General features: G+C 39.4%; 1 protein-coding gene across 2 annotated transcripts; it reads left to right on the top strand.

Moving 5' to 3' along the window:
* Positions 1-281: 281 nt before the first annotated feature.
* itih6 (inter-alpha-trypsin inhibitor heavy chain family member 6) lies at positions 282-15,228 on the top strand. 2 transcript variants are annotated; one of them, XM_026920185.3, is made up of 17 exons: positions 282-1,373; positions 3,307-3,342; positions 4,790-4,944; positions 7,026-7,136; positions 7,959-8,206; positions 8,524-8,693; positions 8,785-8,901; positions 9,005-9,176; positions 9,449-9,726; positions 9,886-11,080; positions 12,133-12,159; positions 12,507-12,524; positions 12,613-12,666; positions 12,831-12,884; positions 13,040-13,153; positions 13,621-13,995; positions 14,518-15,228. In XM_026920185.3, the coding sequence occupies exons 1-17, from the start codon at positions 1,263-1,265 to the stop codon at positions 14,784-14,786; spliced, it is 3,504 nt and encodes a 1,167-aa protein (XP_026775986.3). In that variant the 5' UTR covers positions 282-1,262; the 3' UTR covers positions 14,787-15,228. The 2 variants fall into 2 exon arrangements, with proteins under 2 accessions (XP_026775986.3, XP_026775987.3); XM_026920186.3 differs by lacking the exons at positions 282-1,373; positions 3,307-3,342 and having other exon boundaries at positions 4,907-4,944; positions 7,026-7,205.
* The last annotated feature ends 24 nt before the right edge of the window (positions 15,229-15,252 follow it).

Genomic DNA, 15,252 nt, shown 5'->3' on the forward strand with positions numbered 1-15,252 from the left:
GGTAAAGGTCATCTAAATAAATACTCTGCTACAGTTTGAAGCTTGAAATTCTTCAGTCAAGTTAAAATAGAAAAGTACTAGTGAGTAAGAACAGTGATTAGTATAGTATAGTATAGTAAGTATAGTGAGTTTTACTTAATCTGTTCCTATTGAATTTTAGTAAAGATTGGATAGAACTTTGGATATGAAACCCTGCTATTGCTGTTATTTCTGTAAGAAATAAATGATTGAATGTTACTTAGTACAGCACCTCAATATGTAAGTAAATTTACTTCCTTAGTAAGTATTGCTCATACTAGAATATGTTAATGGTTAATTTGATCATCCTGATCAGGGTCTCTGCGGCTCCAGAGCTTATGCCAAGGACACTCGGATGGCACAATGCACACACATTCACGCATAGCAGCAATTTAGCACAGTCAGTCCACCTGCATGTTTCTGGACAGTGGGAGGAAACCAGAGAACCCAGAGGAAACCCGTGCCATCATATAAAGAACATGCAAGACTCGATACAGTGACCCGAGCTCAGGATAGAACCAGGGATTCGGGAGCTGTGAGGCGGCAATGCTACCCGCTGTACCACTAAGACTTTTCTTTTTTTTGTCACGTCCTGTTATTGAAATTTAATTTATTGCTGCCATAAATAGGTAAAGCAAATGTAGCATTGAGGACATGTCATTATAAATGGTTTTGATCAAAGGGTAAGCTTCTTTAGAATATGATAGAAATTTTTTCCTTCACATGTAGCTAGTCAACACTTTGTGGCAAGGAAGCTTAGATAAGGTGGAAATTCAAAGACTGTCCCAGTATAATGAATTCAATCTCAAATGCCTTGGTAGTAGAAGGAAGATCTCAGTGCACGTGATTGCAATCAATGAACAAAAGCTGCACATATCAGCAGAGCTCTGTATGGAGAGGGACACACACACACACACACAAACAAGGCGGGCATTCATGGGTTAACGGTGTGAGGATACTTGAGGCCTCCAAACGATGGCAGGATTGCGCGAAATTTCCAGCAGAGAGCTGCACTTGTACTTGTGCCAATAAACACCCCCTCTGTTCCTCTGTATGTAGCCTTCCCACAGGTACGAGACTGCGCGAGACTCTCTTGCGCACAGACCTGGATGACTTGTGGAAGCACGGGGAGGGATTTTACGCCTCGACAGCAAGAAAACGCACAGCTTTTTGTCACACAATGCTTCATGTGTGGGTTGCATGAAGCTGACGGAGGCTGAACAGAGACATTCGACTGCTTGAAAATGGTTGTGTATGTGCACAGGATCGCGGTGAGGCTGCTCATGACCGTGGTGTGTGTTGGAGCAGCAGCGGAGTTCGGAACGCGTACAGACGCACGAGGCGCCGCTTTCACGGTGAGCGCGCGCGCGCTGTATGTATGTATGTATGTGTGTGTGTGTGTGTGTGTGTGTGAGAGAGAGAGAGAGAGAGATAATCTCATTTTATGTATCAAGTGATGAGGCTAAAGAGGTATCATTTCTGTCGTTTTTTAAAGAATAGAGTCTGTGCGCAAAAGCACATTTTCTGATAGCTTGGTGTGATTTGTTAGAAAGTGTACTTGTGTGTTTCCATTTGCATTTATCCATCTGACAGCTGCTATTATGTCAAGCCATTCAGTTAAGCAGAATTCTGCAGAAAAAGTTAAGCATTTATAGTGAAAGGGGTCTTCAAGAGGCCTTCCATTTACCTACTAGCTCTAGATGAGAGTCAAGAGTTCTTACTTTTCTCAACAGGATCTTGGAACAACATGCTCTCTGATAGGGAAACATATGTTGCTGGGTTTTAGGACAAGTTGGGAACAAACAACAACAACAACAACAGCTCATGTTCTGGGAACCTAGGAGATCTTAGCGATATTAGTTTATAGGAAACATACACATTTGCAAGAAGATTCCTAGAGGGTATGATCTGAAGAAACCCTATCTTCCAGGAACCTTTTGTTTTTAGAGTGTAGACAGAACAGCGAGAGCTACAACTGAACATAGACACACATCTTTGTGAGAAACTTCTATTGACATTGTTTTAATGCAGCTAATTAATACTATGCTTCACCATCTTAGAAAAAAACAACCTTAACCTTAGTAACAAATAGAAACCTTTTGGATTTTTTATTTTTTAAATAAAAGCTGCAGTTTTTGTAACAAAAAAACTTTTTTCCTTCATGGGGATCAAGCCAAATGTCCCCAGAAGGGCTAAACTGTCAGACATTCCTATCCTTGTGGTGACTTTTGATTCCCACCAAGATAAAAACATATATAAACATAAGAACATTAGTCACGCAGATGCAGTTATACAGTTAAGTTGAAGAAGACTAAACTTTTGCCAAGTCATACATGTAACCATAAAAGACAATGAGACAGTCAGCTGAAAAATTCATGTGAATGTACAGAATGTACAGCCCAGATATAGCACACTCTGGGTATTTGTCTTTCAAAAATATATGACTTTTTGACATTAAGGTTTATAGTCTATATAATGTATAAACAGATGTGCACACTGAAAGAATAGAACGCTTATGAGAACTGTTTGTTTGCACTTGCATCCCAATGAAATGACGTATGACTTGAGTGTCAGAGTGATTTTATTTGAATTATGTGCACAAATACAGGCAAAGCACACACTGACTGTTTTCTCCATTTCACTGTTTATGTTGTATTTCCTGCATCTCTCCAGGATATATGGTAATACACTAACACAGTAATCGTTTATGTGTAAAATTAACATCTGAAAGTCGTCTGTGTACAGTACTGATATTTACCTCCATTTGCACCTCTTTCATGAATGGCTTTGATTCAGTCTATTTTAATACGACGTCGAGCCCCAACCACGTCTCACACGCTGGCGTCAGAGTGATGGAGCAAAGTTGGGGCAGAGTACAGGGGTGTTTTCTAATAGTTCATTGGTCTCTTAGCCCATTTTTTTTTCAGTAGTATACTACATTTAAATGAAAATCTGGTCCATCATGGGCTCCTAATGCTGATTAATAATTTCATAAAATGATTTTTAATGTAAAGTAGTTTAATTTATGACTATATATTTATGACAGCCTGTAGTCAAACTCTCATTGGTCATGCTTGTTTTAGAGTCAGGTAATTCATACGTGTGCCAAACACCAGTCTAAACAAAAGGCAGGACTCTATAATTTGTGTCTATGTGACATAAACGTTTAAAGAATGGGTTTCTGTCATGCACAGTCTCTTAGAAAAGCAATCTAATATTAATTCTGAAAATGATTCAAATCAGTGGTCTAACTCTAACTGTCATTTTGTGGTATTGCCTCTCCTCTAGAGATTAAGGCGTCAGAGCAACACAGCTAAACCTGCTGTAAGTACTGGATTTTAAAATACACACAGCATTTTATCATTTTTCTCATTAACTTGTGACCACATCTGCCACAGTTTTCCACTGTGGACCAATTGTACTGACAATATTGAAAATATGTTAAATGAACCCATGTTTATTTTAATAATATACACACTGGATTGTCTTGCCAAGGATTTTGGGCTAATAATAATTTTATATGGAATATTTTTTTTCCAAAGAAAATGAGGATTTGCTACATCGTTTGTCTCGCTCAAAATACTCCTGCGTATGATGTAAAAACACATGAGTTTCATGTTTGATTTTCTCCTTTTGTCACGTCTTACTCATGTATCTGCCGTAAATAGAGTTATGAAATGCCTGAAGTTTGGGAGAAAAGCCATGCCTGATGCATCACCAAAGTTTCCACACCCACAACACCCAAGTTCTCCGCAATCACAGACATAGTCTTCACTCACAAACAGTTAATCTAGTATTCCAATAGCAAATTTATAAGAATTTATATGATTGGTACAAAGTGGTAAATTAAGGATATGTGAGAAGTTATGGCTTTTGTTACAACTTTTCTTATGAAGTCTGCATGAATGTCAGTTATACTGTTAATTACACTTATTGCGGTTCATGCAGGCTTAACTTTTTTTCAATGCATAAAAAACAGTCTTGCAGTTGGAATTCTAGCGTTTACCAAATATTTCAGTATGTTTCTTTCCACCAAATATCTCCAAGAGCCACCTACTTTACCCAAAGTGGCATTGCAGACGACCAGCCACAGAACTTTTCCTGAACCCCGCTGGCAAGGATATCTCATTTACTCTTATAAATGCTGTAATCAAAACTGTAGAAAACTTTAAAGACTGGATGAACTGAAATTCCATTCCAGTGACTACATCTTGCTCTGAAAAATCATTGTGTTATGTTAAGTTTTTTTCTCAGAAACCAGAAGTATGGAGAGCCAATCAGATTGCAACCTTCATACCCTGTGGCTAGATAAGATCGGATAATGATCAATAATTACTCAAGACCTGTTTCCAAATGCAACTAAATGAACAATTCAAGAACAGAATAAAAAGGACAGACTCTGTAATACGTTATTTTTATATTTGCTGATACCTGGTGTAAAAGTATACTATATATGTGCATATCACATATGAAGGAAGGTTTTCCTAATATTTTTACAGGTACCATGGCGTCCATAGCCAGACCAGTGTGGTCTGAACAAGGGCCAAGCAAACACACACACACACACACACACACACACACACACACACAGCTTTGGGCTGCCATTAAATCTCATGACTGGCCAGTCTGACTGCGGGAATAAATGAACTACACAGACATATTATAGTTCAAAGGAGAGTTTCTCAAATCCACTGCTGGTGACTCATTGTTTTGCACAGTTTCATTATTATGTACTCTCTTTCCTAACCTTTAATATCTATGATGCCTTTAGCTGAAGATCACAGATTACCACGTGCGGTGCACCGTCATCTCCCGCTATGCTCTCACCACAGTAGAAAGTACAGTGTGGAACCAGCTCCATTTCACCAAAGAGGCAGCGTTTGAGGTTGATCTGCCTCCCTCAGCCTTCATCTCCAACTTTACCATGTGAGTCATTTTGTTCTCCTATTCAGTACACATCTTAAATCGTAAGTGTTGAACAACAAAATACTGACCTAGGAACTAAAAATAAAAAAAAAAGGGCCTCCTAGGAATAACCGTTTTAGACAAAAAGTCCCTGTGTAAGAGCCTTTACTATAGAAACAATAACATATTAGAATGACAGAATTGATTTAAGGCTGTGATTTGAATTACAAATGGCACCACTGATAGACTGGCAGTTGTAGAAAAGCAATCAAAACCTTCTGAATCGAGAATTCAACAGCACTATTATATAATTATATGTAAACTAAATCACAAAGCATCTCATATAATATAAAGGGGCATCTCATCTTAATTACTATATAAGGTACCTAGTATATAATTATGTAAGTGTCAGCGGATAAAATATAGTTTACCCATGGTTTACCCATGGGGAAGTATCAAATAGTAATAAAAACCGTAGTCAAGCTAAATTAGGTGATCAAATATCTCTGATTCATTCTTCATAACACGGTATTTGAAGACAGCACAAGAAATATTTCTGAGAGAAATGAAAGGTTTATAAATGACCCTTAAACCAGCAAGAGGTCTAATCCCGAAATAAAACTTCAGAGAAGTTCTCTCTAAGCACCGCTGGGGGAAAGAAGACACGTTTGTATATGACTAAGAGGCCTGAAAACCACTTTTCCTTTAAAAAGAATCCTTGGTGTAAACTAGATGCCCACAAATAAGAAGATGGCAGGCTGGAGCTGAATTTGGGGGTGGAAGTGGTTTACGAATGGGGAACCTTCAGGCCAGATGAATAGTGGGCTTTGTAGCAAAGAAGTCAGAGAGCTAACAGAGCAAATGACAAGAGCTAGCCATGTTTCTCCTCCTCCTCTTGCCCAATGGAGTTTACTAAGGCACATGGCCAAGGAATACACCCTCACATAACGTTACGTGTACACAAACACATTGAGTACACATGCAAGTACAATACACCTACACACTTACACCCAGGAGCAGTTCTAGTTATAAAGCGATGGTTGAACACTTCACATACGAATCAAATACGTCTGTATTTGCACACAAAGGTTCGCACACAAAGCTATACATACACATTCCCGATAACAAAACTATATATACACATGCCGATACTTGTCTTTAGGTAACTGACGTTATGCGGGTTATAAATGAGAGCTCTGTGTTCATCATCTCACTCTGCCATGAACAGCTATTCCAGATCTCTCGTTGACTCACACAGCACACATACTGTTGCGTCTGTTTTCCACTGGCCCTTAAACTCCCCTTTCAATATTGCTCTGTCTGAAACAAGCCCTGCTTCAAAGCTGCCAGTTTATTTTGGTGGGTTTGGTGATTTTTATGTAAATATGTTTAGGTAGAGGGGTCAGCTTTATATTTAGGTTCTTCGCACCACCTTAAACAGGATACACAGTGTGTTTAACTGGTGTTAGGGAGGGAGAAAAGAATATGGGGAAATGGTGGTATAAGGTAACCTGAGGTAGGTGTGTAACATAATGCCACAATCTGTATCTGTGTCTGTTTAGTGCTCTAAACATCTGTATCTGTATCAGAATCTGTATCTGGATTTAAACCTTTTAAATCTGTATCTGGATTTAAACTTCTGACCAAAACCAGAAATTTTTTTTTAACACACTGGAAAAAACACAATCCCAGAGGTAGAAATGCCAGCAGAGTCAGTGTGGTGTGTGAATTCTGGCTCTGAGAGTTCCTCAACCTCAGCTGCTTCATTCTAGTGCATAATTGTCTCAACTAGAAATGTTTTTTAAATCTCGTTTGCTCAACATTTGTACCTGATTGCAATATTTTCTAACCAAGTTAGGTGGTTCTAATTCCCAAAATATAAACAAACCTGTAGCCTAATTTAAATCCCCATGGCCCTGACCAGGCAGTTACATTTACTCTTTAAATGCATGTTAGTAAATGGATTGCAAATATGCAAAATGCAAATAATCCAAATAATCCTTAGTTCACCAGAACTTTGGATTCTGTCATGGATTTGACATGAGTATTTACTTTAGATTGAACTATTCTTTATTTTTTCTTTCTTGTAAATAACACCTCAGCACATCTAATGGTAAAGTCCATGTGGCCGAAGTGAAGGAGAGAGCTGCTGCCAAGAAGATCTACGATGACGCCAAGAAGCAGGGGAAGACAACAGGACTTGTTGCCACCAAGTCAGTCCAAAAGTGTATTTGATACCTCCTCTGCTGGGATTACGCCATGTTTCTTTTGGCATTGACTGAGTGAGCAGACATCCACTTGAAAATGCTATAGGCCATGTTTCTTAAAATTTTTGTTAAAGGTCTACGTATATGTACGTAAAGCAGGGGTGTCAGACAGAGAACGATGCGAAAACATTTCTGATCTGATCCATCAAGTGAATTTAATGAGTGTTCTAAACTAAAATCATCCTGTGGACTGGAACTGAATTTAAAGATTTGAAAAAATAATGAGTCTGTGTTATTCCACCAGGGGCCAAAATAGAGCAATAAACTCAGGGACATAAACTCACCTACTTACAAAATGTGCCAATGATATGTAAATCTTGTAATATGGAAATCTAATTTAGGGGGTTCACAGCAATGGGGTGAATACTTATGCAACTTCTTTTAAGTTTTTTATTTGTAAATAATTAGGCAAACTATATATTGACTATTGACTATATCCCCCACTTCAATAATAATAATAATAATAATAATAATAATAATAATAATAATAATAAATGCTTCATTTTTTTTTTCAAGCCCACTTGAACTTGGACGAATTGTAATGTGGCCCATTACCTAAAATGAGTTTGACACTCCTGGTTTAAAGCACACCGCAGTCTATAAATGTTTTCTTATTGAAAATTTTTGCAGGGCAGTATGTTTTTCATAATAGGCTCAATTACGATATTATTTAGCATTATTCATAAATGGGGCTGTGTTAAAAGTGCCATAGAGTTGTTGAGTTGTTCATGGTTTACTGTTTTAGTATTGTGTTCCTTTGGTTTAAAGGGAGCGGGAGATTGAGAAGTTTCGGGTGGCTGTCAGCGTGCCTCCTGGAGTCCACATGCACTTTTCCCTGACGTATGAGGAGCTATTGACACGACGGCTGGGGCGCTATGAGCTGGCTTTGGGCCTCAGGCCTGGGCAGCCTGTGCAGAATCTCTCTGTGGATGTTAGTATAGCGGAGAGGAGTGAAATCAGCTTCATCAAAGTGTTACCACTCAGGACCAGTCGTCTGCTTACCAACACTGACCAAGGTGCAAATTAAGGACATACATTAAATTGTCCATAATCACAGTAGTTGGGACTGAAACTCGTGGTTCCATCACTGTATGCTAAGGCTGTTTTTTTTAAATTGTATACTGTGTTATTTTAGTAACTCTTACATCTGTACTCCCAGTTTGGTGTGGTTTCTTTTAGAAGATTCCTTTAAGAAGATACAGCTAGCAGTAACATCTAATTGAGATCAAGGAGCCTTTTAGGCTTTTTTTTTTTTTTATCAAGGCAGTTCCTTTAATAACCTTTAATGATTTCAGTATGCTGAAGCTCTTAAACTGTTTGCACATGCTTGCAGCTGAGGCCAAAGCACCCCCCTCCACTCAGGTGCAGCAGAACCTACACTGTGCTCACATTCATTACAACCCCAGCCTGCAGCAGCAGAGGACCATCTCCCCCAAAGGCATCAATGCAGACTTTGTCCTCCAGTATGACGTAGAGCAAAGAGATCTCATGGGAGACATCCAGGTTATGACACTGTCATACATACACAGAGTGACTCTTCATGCTGTGCCAATATGAGGTTTTCACATTTGGTTCCTTTGCCTCTTCTTTTCAGGTGCATGACGGTTTCTTTGTTCATTACTTTTCCCCGCGGGGCCTGCCGGTAGTTTCTAAAGATATCATCTTCGTTATTGACATCAGTGGCTCCATGATCGGCACGAAGATCAAACAGGTGTCATAAAGGTGTCATCTTATCAATTATGAAAATGTGATTAAATTCAACACATAATTCCTGGCTAGTAACTAGGCATCTTACATGCTTTTTCTCAACCCAGACTAAGGCAGCGATATCTACGATCCTGGGTGACCTACGTGAGGGCGACTACTTCAATCTCATTACGTTTTCGGATAAAGTGCAGATCTGGAAGAAAGACCGCACTGTGCTGGCCACAAAGCAGAACATACGGGATGCGAAGGAGTTTGTCAAGAAAATCGTTGCAGATGGCTGTAGGTGTCTATCAGTGTCCTTACAAATCTTCATAAAGTCATATATTTGACTTAAATATATAGACCAGGGGTGTCCAATCTTATCTGGAAAGGGCCAAACCGGGATCTACTGAAAGCCAAGATAAACTGATTAAAAAGGTAGAATGAGGTGTGGCTCCTGCTTGATTGAAATGAAAACCCGCACACACACCGGCCGTTTCTGGATAAGAGTGGACACCCCTGATATAGACCATTAATAACATTTTTCTCTCCCTCCATTTCTTCCTCTCTAGGGACAAACATCAATGCGGCTCTTCTCTCAGCAGCACAGCTGATCAACTCCTCCTCTTCATCTCCTGCTAACCAATTGTCCACACCACGACGAGTTCCCATGATCGTCTTTCTGACCGATGGAGAGGCTACAATCGGAGTGACTGCACAAGAGGTTATTCTGCATAATGCTCAGAGTGCGCTGGGTTCAGTCTCTCTGTTTGCCCTGGCATTCGGAGATGATGCAGATTTTCCTCTACTGAAACGATTGGCTTTGGAGAACCGTGGGATAGCACGGATGGTATGCAGCCACAAAGTTTTGCTCTCAGTGATACACAGGAACTAGATTGTGTACTTATGAATGTTTAAAAGCGAGAGAGAACAGGTACACCAAGAGTCATTAAGATTAAAAGCAGATAACTGGCAAATCACCAATGAAATGTTTTTATACTGCCCTCAGGTATATGAGGATGCTGATGCTGCACTCCAATTAAAGGGTTTCTATGATGAGGTAGCGAGTCCACTACTGTCAGATATCCAGCTTTCCTACCTTGAAGACCAAGCTTATGATGTCACATGGTCCCTTTTCCCCAACTACTTCCAAGGCTCTGAGCTGGTAGTCACTGGGAAGATTAAGCCAGACATACAGGATCTGAAAGTTTCATTGACAGCAAGTGGCACAAAGCAGAAGGTGAAGGTAGAGAGTGAGTTTGTACTGGCCAAGCTTGAAGTAAATGAGACTTCAGCATCACTGGGGTGTACCAGGGAACTGCATGGCATCTCCAACTTTATGCATCGCCTCTGGGCCTATTACACTATCAAGGAGCTTTTGTTGGCTAAACTCAACAGCTCAGATCCATTAGTACAACGCTTGCTAGCAGAGAAGGCCACCAACCTTTCACTAAAATATAATTTTGTCACTCCAGTCACCTCTTTGGTGGTGGTTAAACCAGATATTGATGAGCCAAATCCAACTACTGTCTCTACAACCACGACTACACCCAAGCCTGTCACTACCACTACAGCAAGTGTGACCACCACACCTACACAAATGTCAAGTACCTCTAAAATGACTTCTGCTACCGAGGCATTGATCAAAAAGCCAAGCAAACCTTTAAAGCCCAGTAAACCTTCTCTCACCAAACCCCTTCGACCAGACCTGCCTATTCCTGGACATCCAATAAATACTCCTTCTCCAGACAAAAATGTAGCACCCAAGAGGACAACACCTTTACCACACAACTTATCTAAGACCACCTCTGCCCCTCTTTTGAGCAAAGCTCCCACTGTTCCCACCAGCACCATGAGAACTGATGCTCCCACTTTCCTCCCACTCAATTCCACTAGCACAGCTTCTCCACCTCTCAAGAGTTCAGTCGCAATGCCCAATGTGGCTGAAACCACAACACCACCCAGCTCAGAGAAACATCAAGTCCTGCCTCTCGAGAAACCCGCATTCTTATCTGACACTGACAGTTTTGCCACACCTGATGTTCCTGCAGTGCAGCCAGATTTTCAGGAAGTCCCTTCATCAAATGCTTCACCTGAAGATCCTGATGAGGAAATAAACATCTCCACTCTTCTGGCTGCCTCCTTTGCCCCTATGCCAGGCATGACAGATGCACCCAATCTCTGGGAAGCTACTGGTATTTTAGGTGAGTTCTAATATCATGCAAAAATGCCTTGAAATTCTAGTAACGGCTGCATTTTCATCTGCAGTATTATAATATACAATGTTCAGTGTGTTTCTGTTTTAAATTTATGTATTAAATGTTTGCTAGCTGTCATAAAGTGAAAAAAGTAGGCTGTAAAGGCAAGCTTTTTATTGAAATCCAAATCGGCAGACAAAATAACCTACTGGACTCAGGCTCACACAATAGACCTGAAATGACCCCCAAAAATTTAGGCATTGGAAAGAGGACGCACATTTTTCTTCTTTTACTCAGCCTTTGCAGGAAAAACAAGGTCACTGTGGTGCACACGCATTTTTGATGCATGGCCATTATCCACACCATAATCTCCCTTTCCCTTTGCTTAATCTTTGGGATATATTTTCTAACAGGAACATTACAGATGTACTGTCTGCACTTACACTTTGCCTTTGTTTTTGGAATTTTATTAGATTTAATTCAGATTATTGGCTATAAAAAAGATCTTGCTGGCCTTGGAGTATTTTTAAACTAGCCCAATATGGCGTAAAATTATATGGTCCTGGCAACCCAGTTACCCTGGCAAGCATGGGGCAGAATGATACTTGCCACAGTGGCCCTCTATTACTTCTTTTTGTAGTTCCAGAGCAGTGAGCTCTGCCTAAAAAGGCATTGTGCAAGTGTGCACAACTGCACAAGGAACATTGGCGTATATCTGTCAAATCGCAATATTTGAACAAAGAAATGCAATGAAAAAGGAAAGGCAAGTACAAGAGCTATAATAGATTCACTAGAAGTGTGCAGTATTCATTAGTACAAAACTTTGTTTGAGCACAGATGTAATTTGGTATCAAAATGTTAGCATCAAATGAATGATACTGTATTTCTTTGCTGAATTTATTCTCTTTTTATGACGTCATAGTAAACATGCAAATATGTTTATGCATATTTTGTGTTAATATGGTATAAGAAATACCTATCTTAAACAATTCAATCCAATTCAACAACTCACTTTTTATGGCTGCATTTACTTCAACATTCTCTTCTCTGTCTACCAGATGTTTCTACAGCCATCCTGACAAAAGGTAAAGCAAACACTTTTAGTCCTTTGCATCATTCTAGACTTCTAGCTGGTATTTGTAGTGGTGATTTATCTTTAACACATGGTGCTACAATCCTCCATAGATATAATTTAGTCAATGATACATCTCAATAAACGTTTTGTTTATTTTTTTATTTCTGGAATACGTGTTAAAAATGACTACAGTGACTTCACTATAGGCAATAGCCTGAGTGATTTTGTAGTGAATGATTGGTTGACAGCAAAATGTTGGTTTACCAGACCAGCAGGTTGTGCAAATGTCTTTTTTTTGGTGATAACACATGCATAGAACATATAAAAACTTTACAATATTCTTTATCACTTGTACAGATGCTGATGATATCAAAGGTATGTAAATTGATTGATATACTGTACATGCAATTTTTTTTTTTGCACTGGCAAGATTTAATTAATATCAATTTAATCCATTTTGTAGAGTATGATGTCTCGTATGAGTACGACACTGACTACATCATCCATTATGATTCCTGTAAGTCAGAAAGCATGCTGCATGACCAATATGACAGCCTCAAGGAATATATTACTTCTCAGTCATTTATAACAAGACTTTGTGAAAATACATTGTATCTTATGTAGTCTTTTACAGTATGAATATTTCATTTCCAATTTCTCTTTTTTTGTATTTTTTTCCAGCCACACCAGACGACACAGATATCATAAGTTCTGTGGGAATCTTCTCCTCCTCAGGTCGGTTTTTCATTTTTCCTTATTTTTCATGATGATAAATCATTTGTGCTGAATAAACAGATATAGTTGGAAGGATATGAACATTGTTTTGAGGATTATAGTTGAAAAGTCACTAATTCCTTTTCATATACCTTTTATTTATTTTTTTTTCAAAGTGGATGGAGACCCCCATTTTGTTGTTATGCTCCCAAAGATACATGAAAATCTGTGTTTTACTGTTGATGGCGAGGCCAATGATGTGTTACGTCTTCTGGAGGACCCAGTCAGAGGTGAATATAACAGTGTTCGTTGTATACAGCAGCAGCTCTGCCAATAGTTACAACTTTGCTGCAAGGTTTATATTAATTGGTTCATTCTAAAACATTACAGTTTCTATAGTAACAACTTACACAGGAACTTGTATAACGGAAGCTCCACATAAACGGATTTTTTTAAAATTGGTTTTATTCCTTACTTAAACCTCATGTTCTGTTCACAACTTAGAGATGGATGCTTCATTTGGCCTGGCCATTACTTTGTTTTATAATACAATAGATGAAACATTTTAATTAATGATCTAAATTATCAGCAATTCTAAATATTCTTAATGGTATATGTGTGCACCATACCATTTTGATCTTTGTACTCTCAGGTCAACAAGACCATAATGTAATTCCAGTAAACCAAATATATTTTTCAAATGATTTTTTCATTAATTATTAGTAAAAAAGGATGTCTTATACACCCCGCCCTGCAGGCATTACAGTGAATGGCCATTTGATGTTGGCTCCTCCTAAGATTGGAATCGAGGACCGCACTCGCACCTTCTTTGACAAGATAACCATCAGAATTTCCAAAGGTGGAATCAAGATCACCGTTATGATAGACTCAGTGGTAGTGAAGGGAGAAGGGCTTGAAACTCTGTCTACCAGACAGGAGGGATCTGTGACACTCCCAGGCTTGAAGATTGTGCTCGATGGACACCAGAGCTGCTGGATTGAGCTCGGAAAAGGCGTCGTGTTCCTGGTTCTGATCCATCGATATAGTCACCCCACCTATTTCCAGATGGAGCATCTAGGATTCTACATAGCCGATGGCGAGGGGTTATCTTCTTTAACGCAAGGTCTACTCGGTATGTAGCGCAAAATTTTCTTCTTCTTCACCACATTTTAGTGTTGCTGCCTCCCAGCTCCAGGTCCTTGGTTTGATCCTGAGCTCGGTTTACTGTCTATATTGCATGTTCTAACCCGCAACCATGTGCGTTTCCTCTGGGATCTCTGGTCTCCTCCTGCCTCCCAAAAACATACTTGTAGGTAAATTGGTTATGCTTAATTCTCCCTAGGTGTGAGTGAAGGTGTGAAAGCATGTGTTCCCACCTCAATTCCCACCTCAAGCCCTGGATAGGCTCTAGCTACACCATGATCCTGACAAGGATAAAGCACTTACAGAAAATGCATGATGAAATAAACCAGTGTGTAGGCATAAATTTAGATTTCATTATTATGCAGCATAGTCAACATAGCATTATTAGCAACTGGTATGAATAGGTCTGCTGTTAGGCTGTAGGTCTACACTGGAAAGGAGCACTATTAAGCATGCTACTACAGCATAATAGTGCAAATCTGAACCTGAGAACTTCTTCTTCTTCGTCCAGGCCAGTTCCAGCACAGCACCATAGACGTGGTGAGGATAACAGACAGACATGGTGCCATGTTCCACCACGGTCAGACCAGCAACAACAGTACTCTGGCCTTGGGATTACTCATGAAAGGGGACGAACAAATTCCAGTCTCTTTACAGGATAAGGCTTTGAAGAACACACTAAATAAGCGCCACTCGGCCCAGTGCTGGGTGGTGCCCAAGGTGGAAGTGGAACGGCTCCTGGAGCGGCCTTACCAAAGCTATGTGGTGGATGACCTTTAAATGCCCTGTGGCTACATTTCAAGCTCATGTCTACTGATTCATAGCAGGGCCATAGAAGAATATAGGACACTACAGTGCGAGGGTGGCATATTTACCCTCAGTTAACATGTAAGCATAGAGGGTGTTCAGTATGGAAAAGTGACACTGTGGAAAGTTTTAATGTCTGTATAGAAAATACGACGAGTTGCTTAAAGACTGAAGAATCCAGGAGTTGAATCGGATTGCACTCAGGATGAAAAGCTACAGTCTGAACAATCATACCATTAAGAACTATATTTCAGGTACTGATTTTGTTTCAGGAAATGATAAAAATATATAGATTACATTTCAAAACAAGGATTTTTATGTAATGCTTATAGTTATTTTGTAGAAACATATATGTATACAAAATAATCCATTAAATGTGTATTTTTGGAAGAGTGGTACACAAACCCAGTTTTATTTCCTGAAAGAAACCAAAGGCATT

The sequence above is a fragment of the Pangasianodon hypophthalmus genome, chromosome 16 (genome assembly GCF_027358585.1).
Source record: "Pangasianodon hypophthalmus isolate fPanHyp1 chromosome 16, fPanHyp1.pri, whole genome shotgun sequence".
Taxonomy (NCBI): Eukaryota; Metazoa; Chordata; class Actinopteri; order Siluriformes; family Pangasiidae; genus Pangasianodon; species Pangasianodon hypophthalmus.

What these genes read in the sequence shown, in the direction of transcription:
- itih6 (XM_026920185.3), top strand. Translation starts at nt 1,263, where the DNA reads ATGGTTGTGTATGTGCACAGGATCGCGGTGAGGCTGCTCATGACCGTG. An exon ending in ACCGTGGGATAGCACGGATG is followed by an intron (nt 9,727 to 9,885) that starts GTATGCAGCCAC and finishes TACTGCCCTCAG; the next exon opens with GTATATGAGGATGCTGATGC. An exon ending in TTTAACGCAAGGTCTACTCG is followed by an intron (nt 13,996 to 14,517) that starts GTATGTAGCGCA and finishes TTCTTCGTCCAG; the next exon opens with GCCAGTTCCAGCACAGCACC.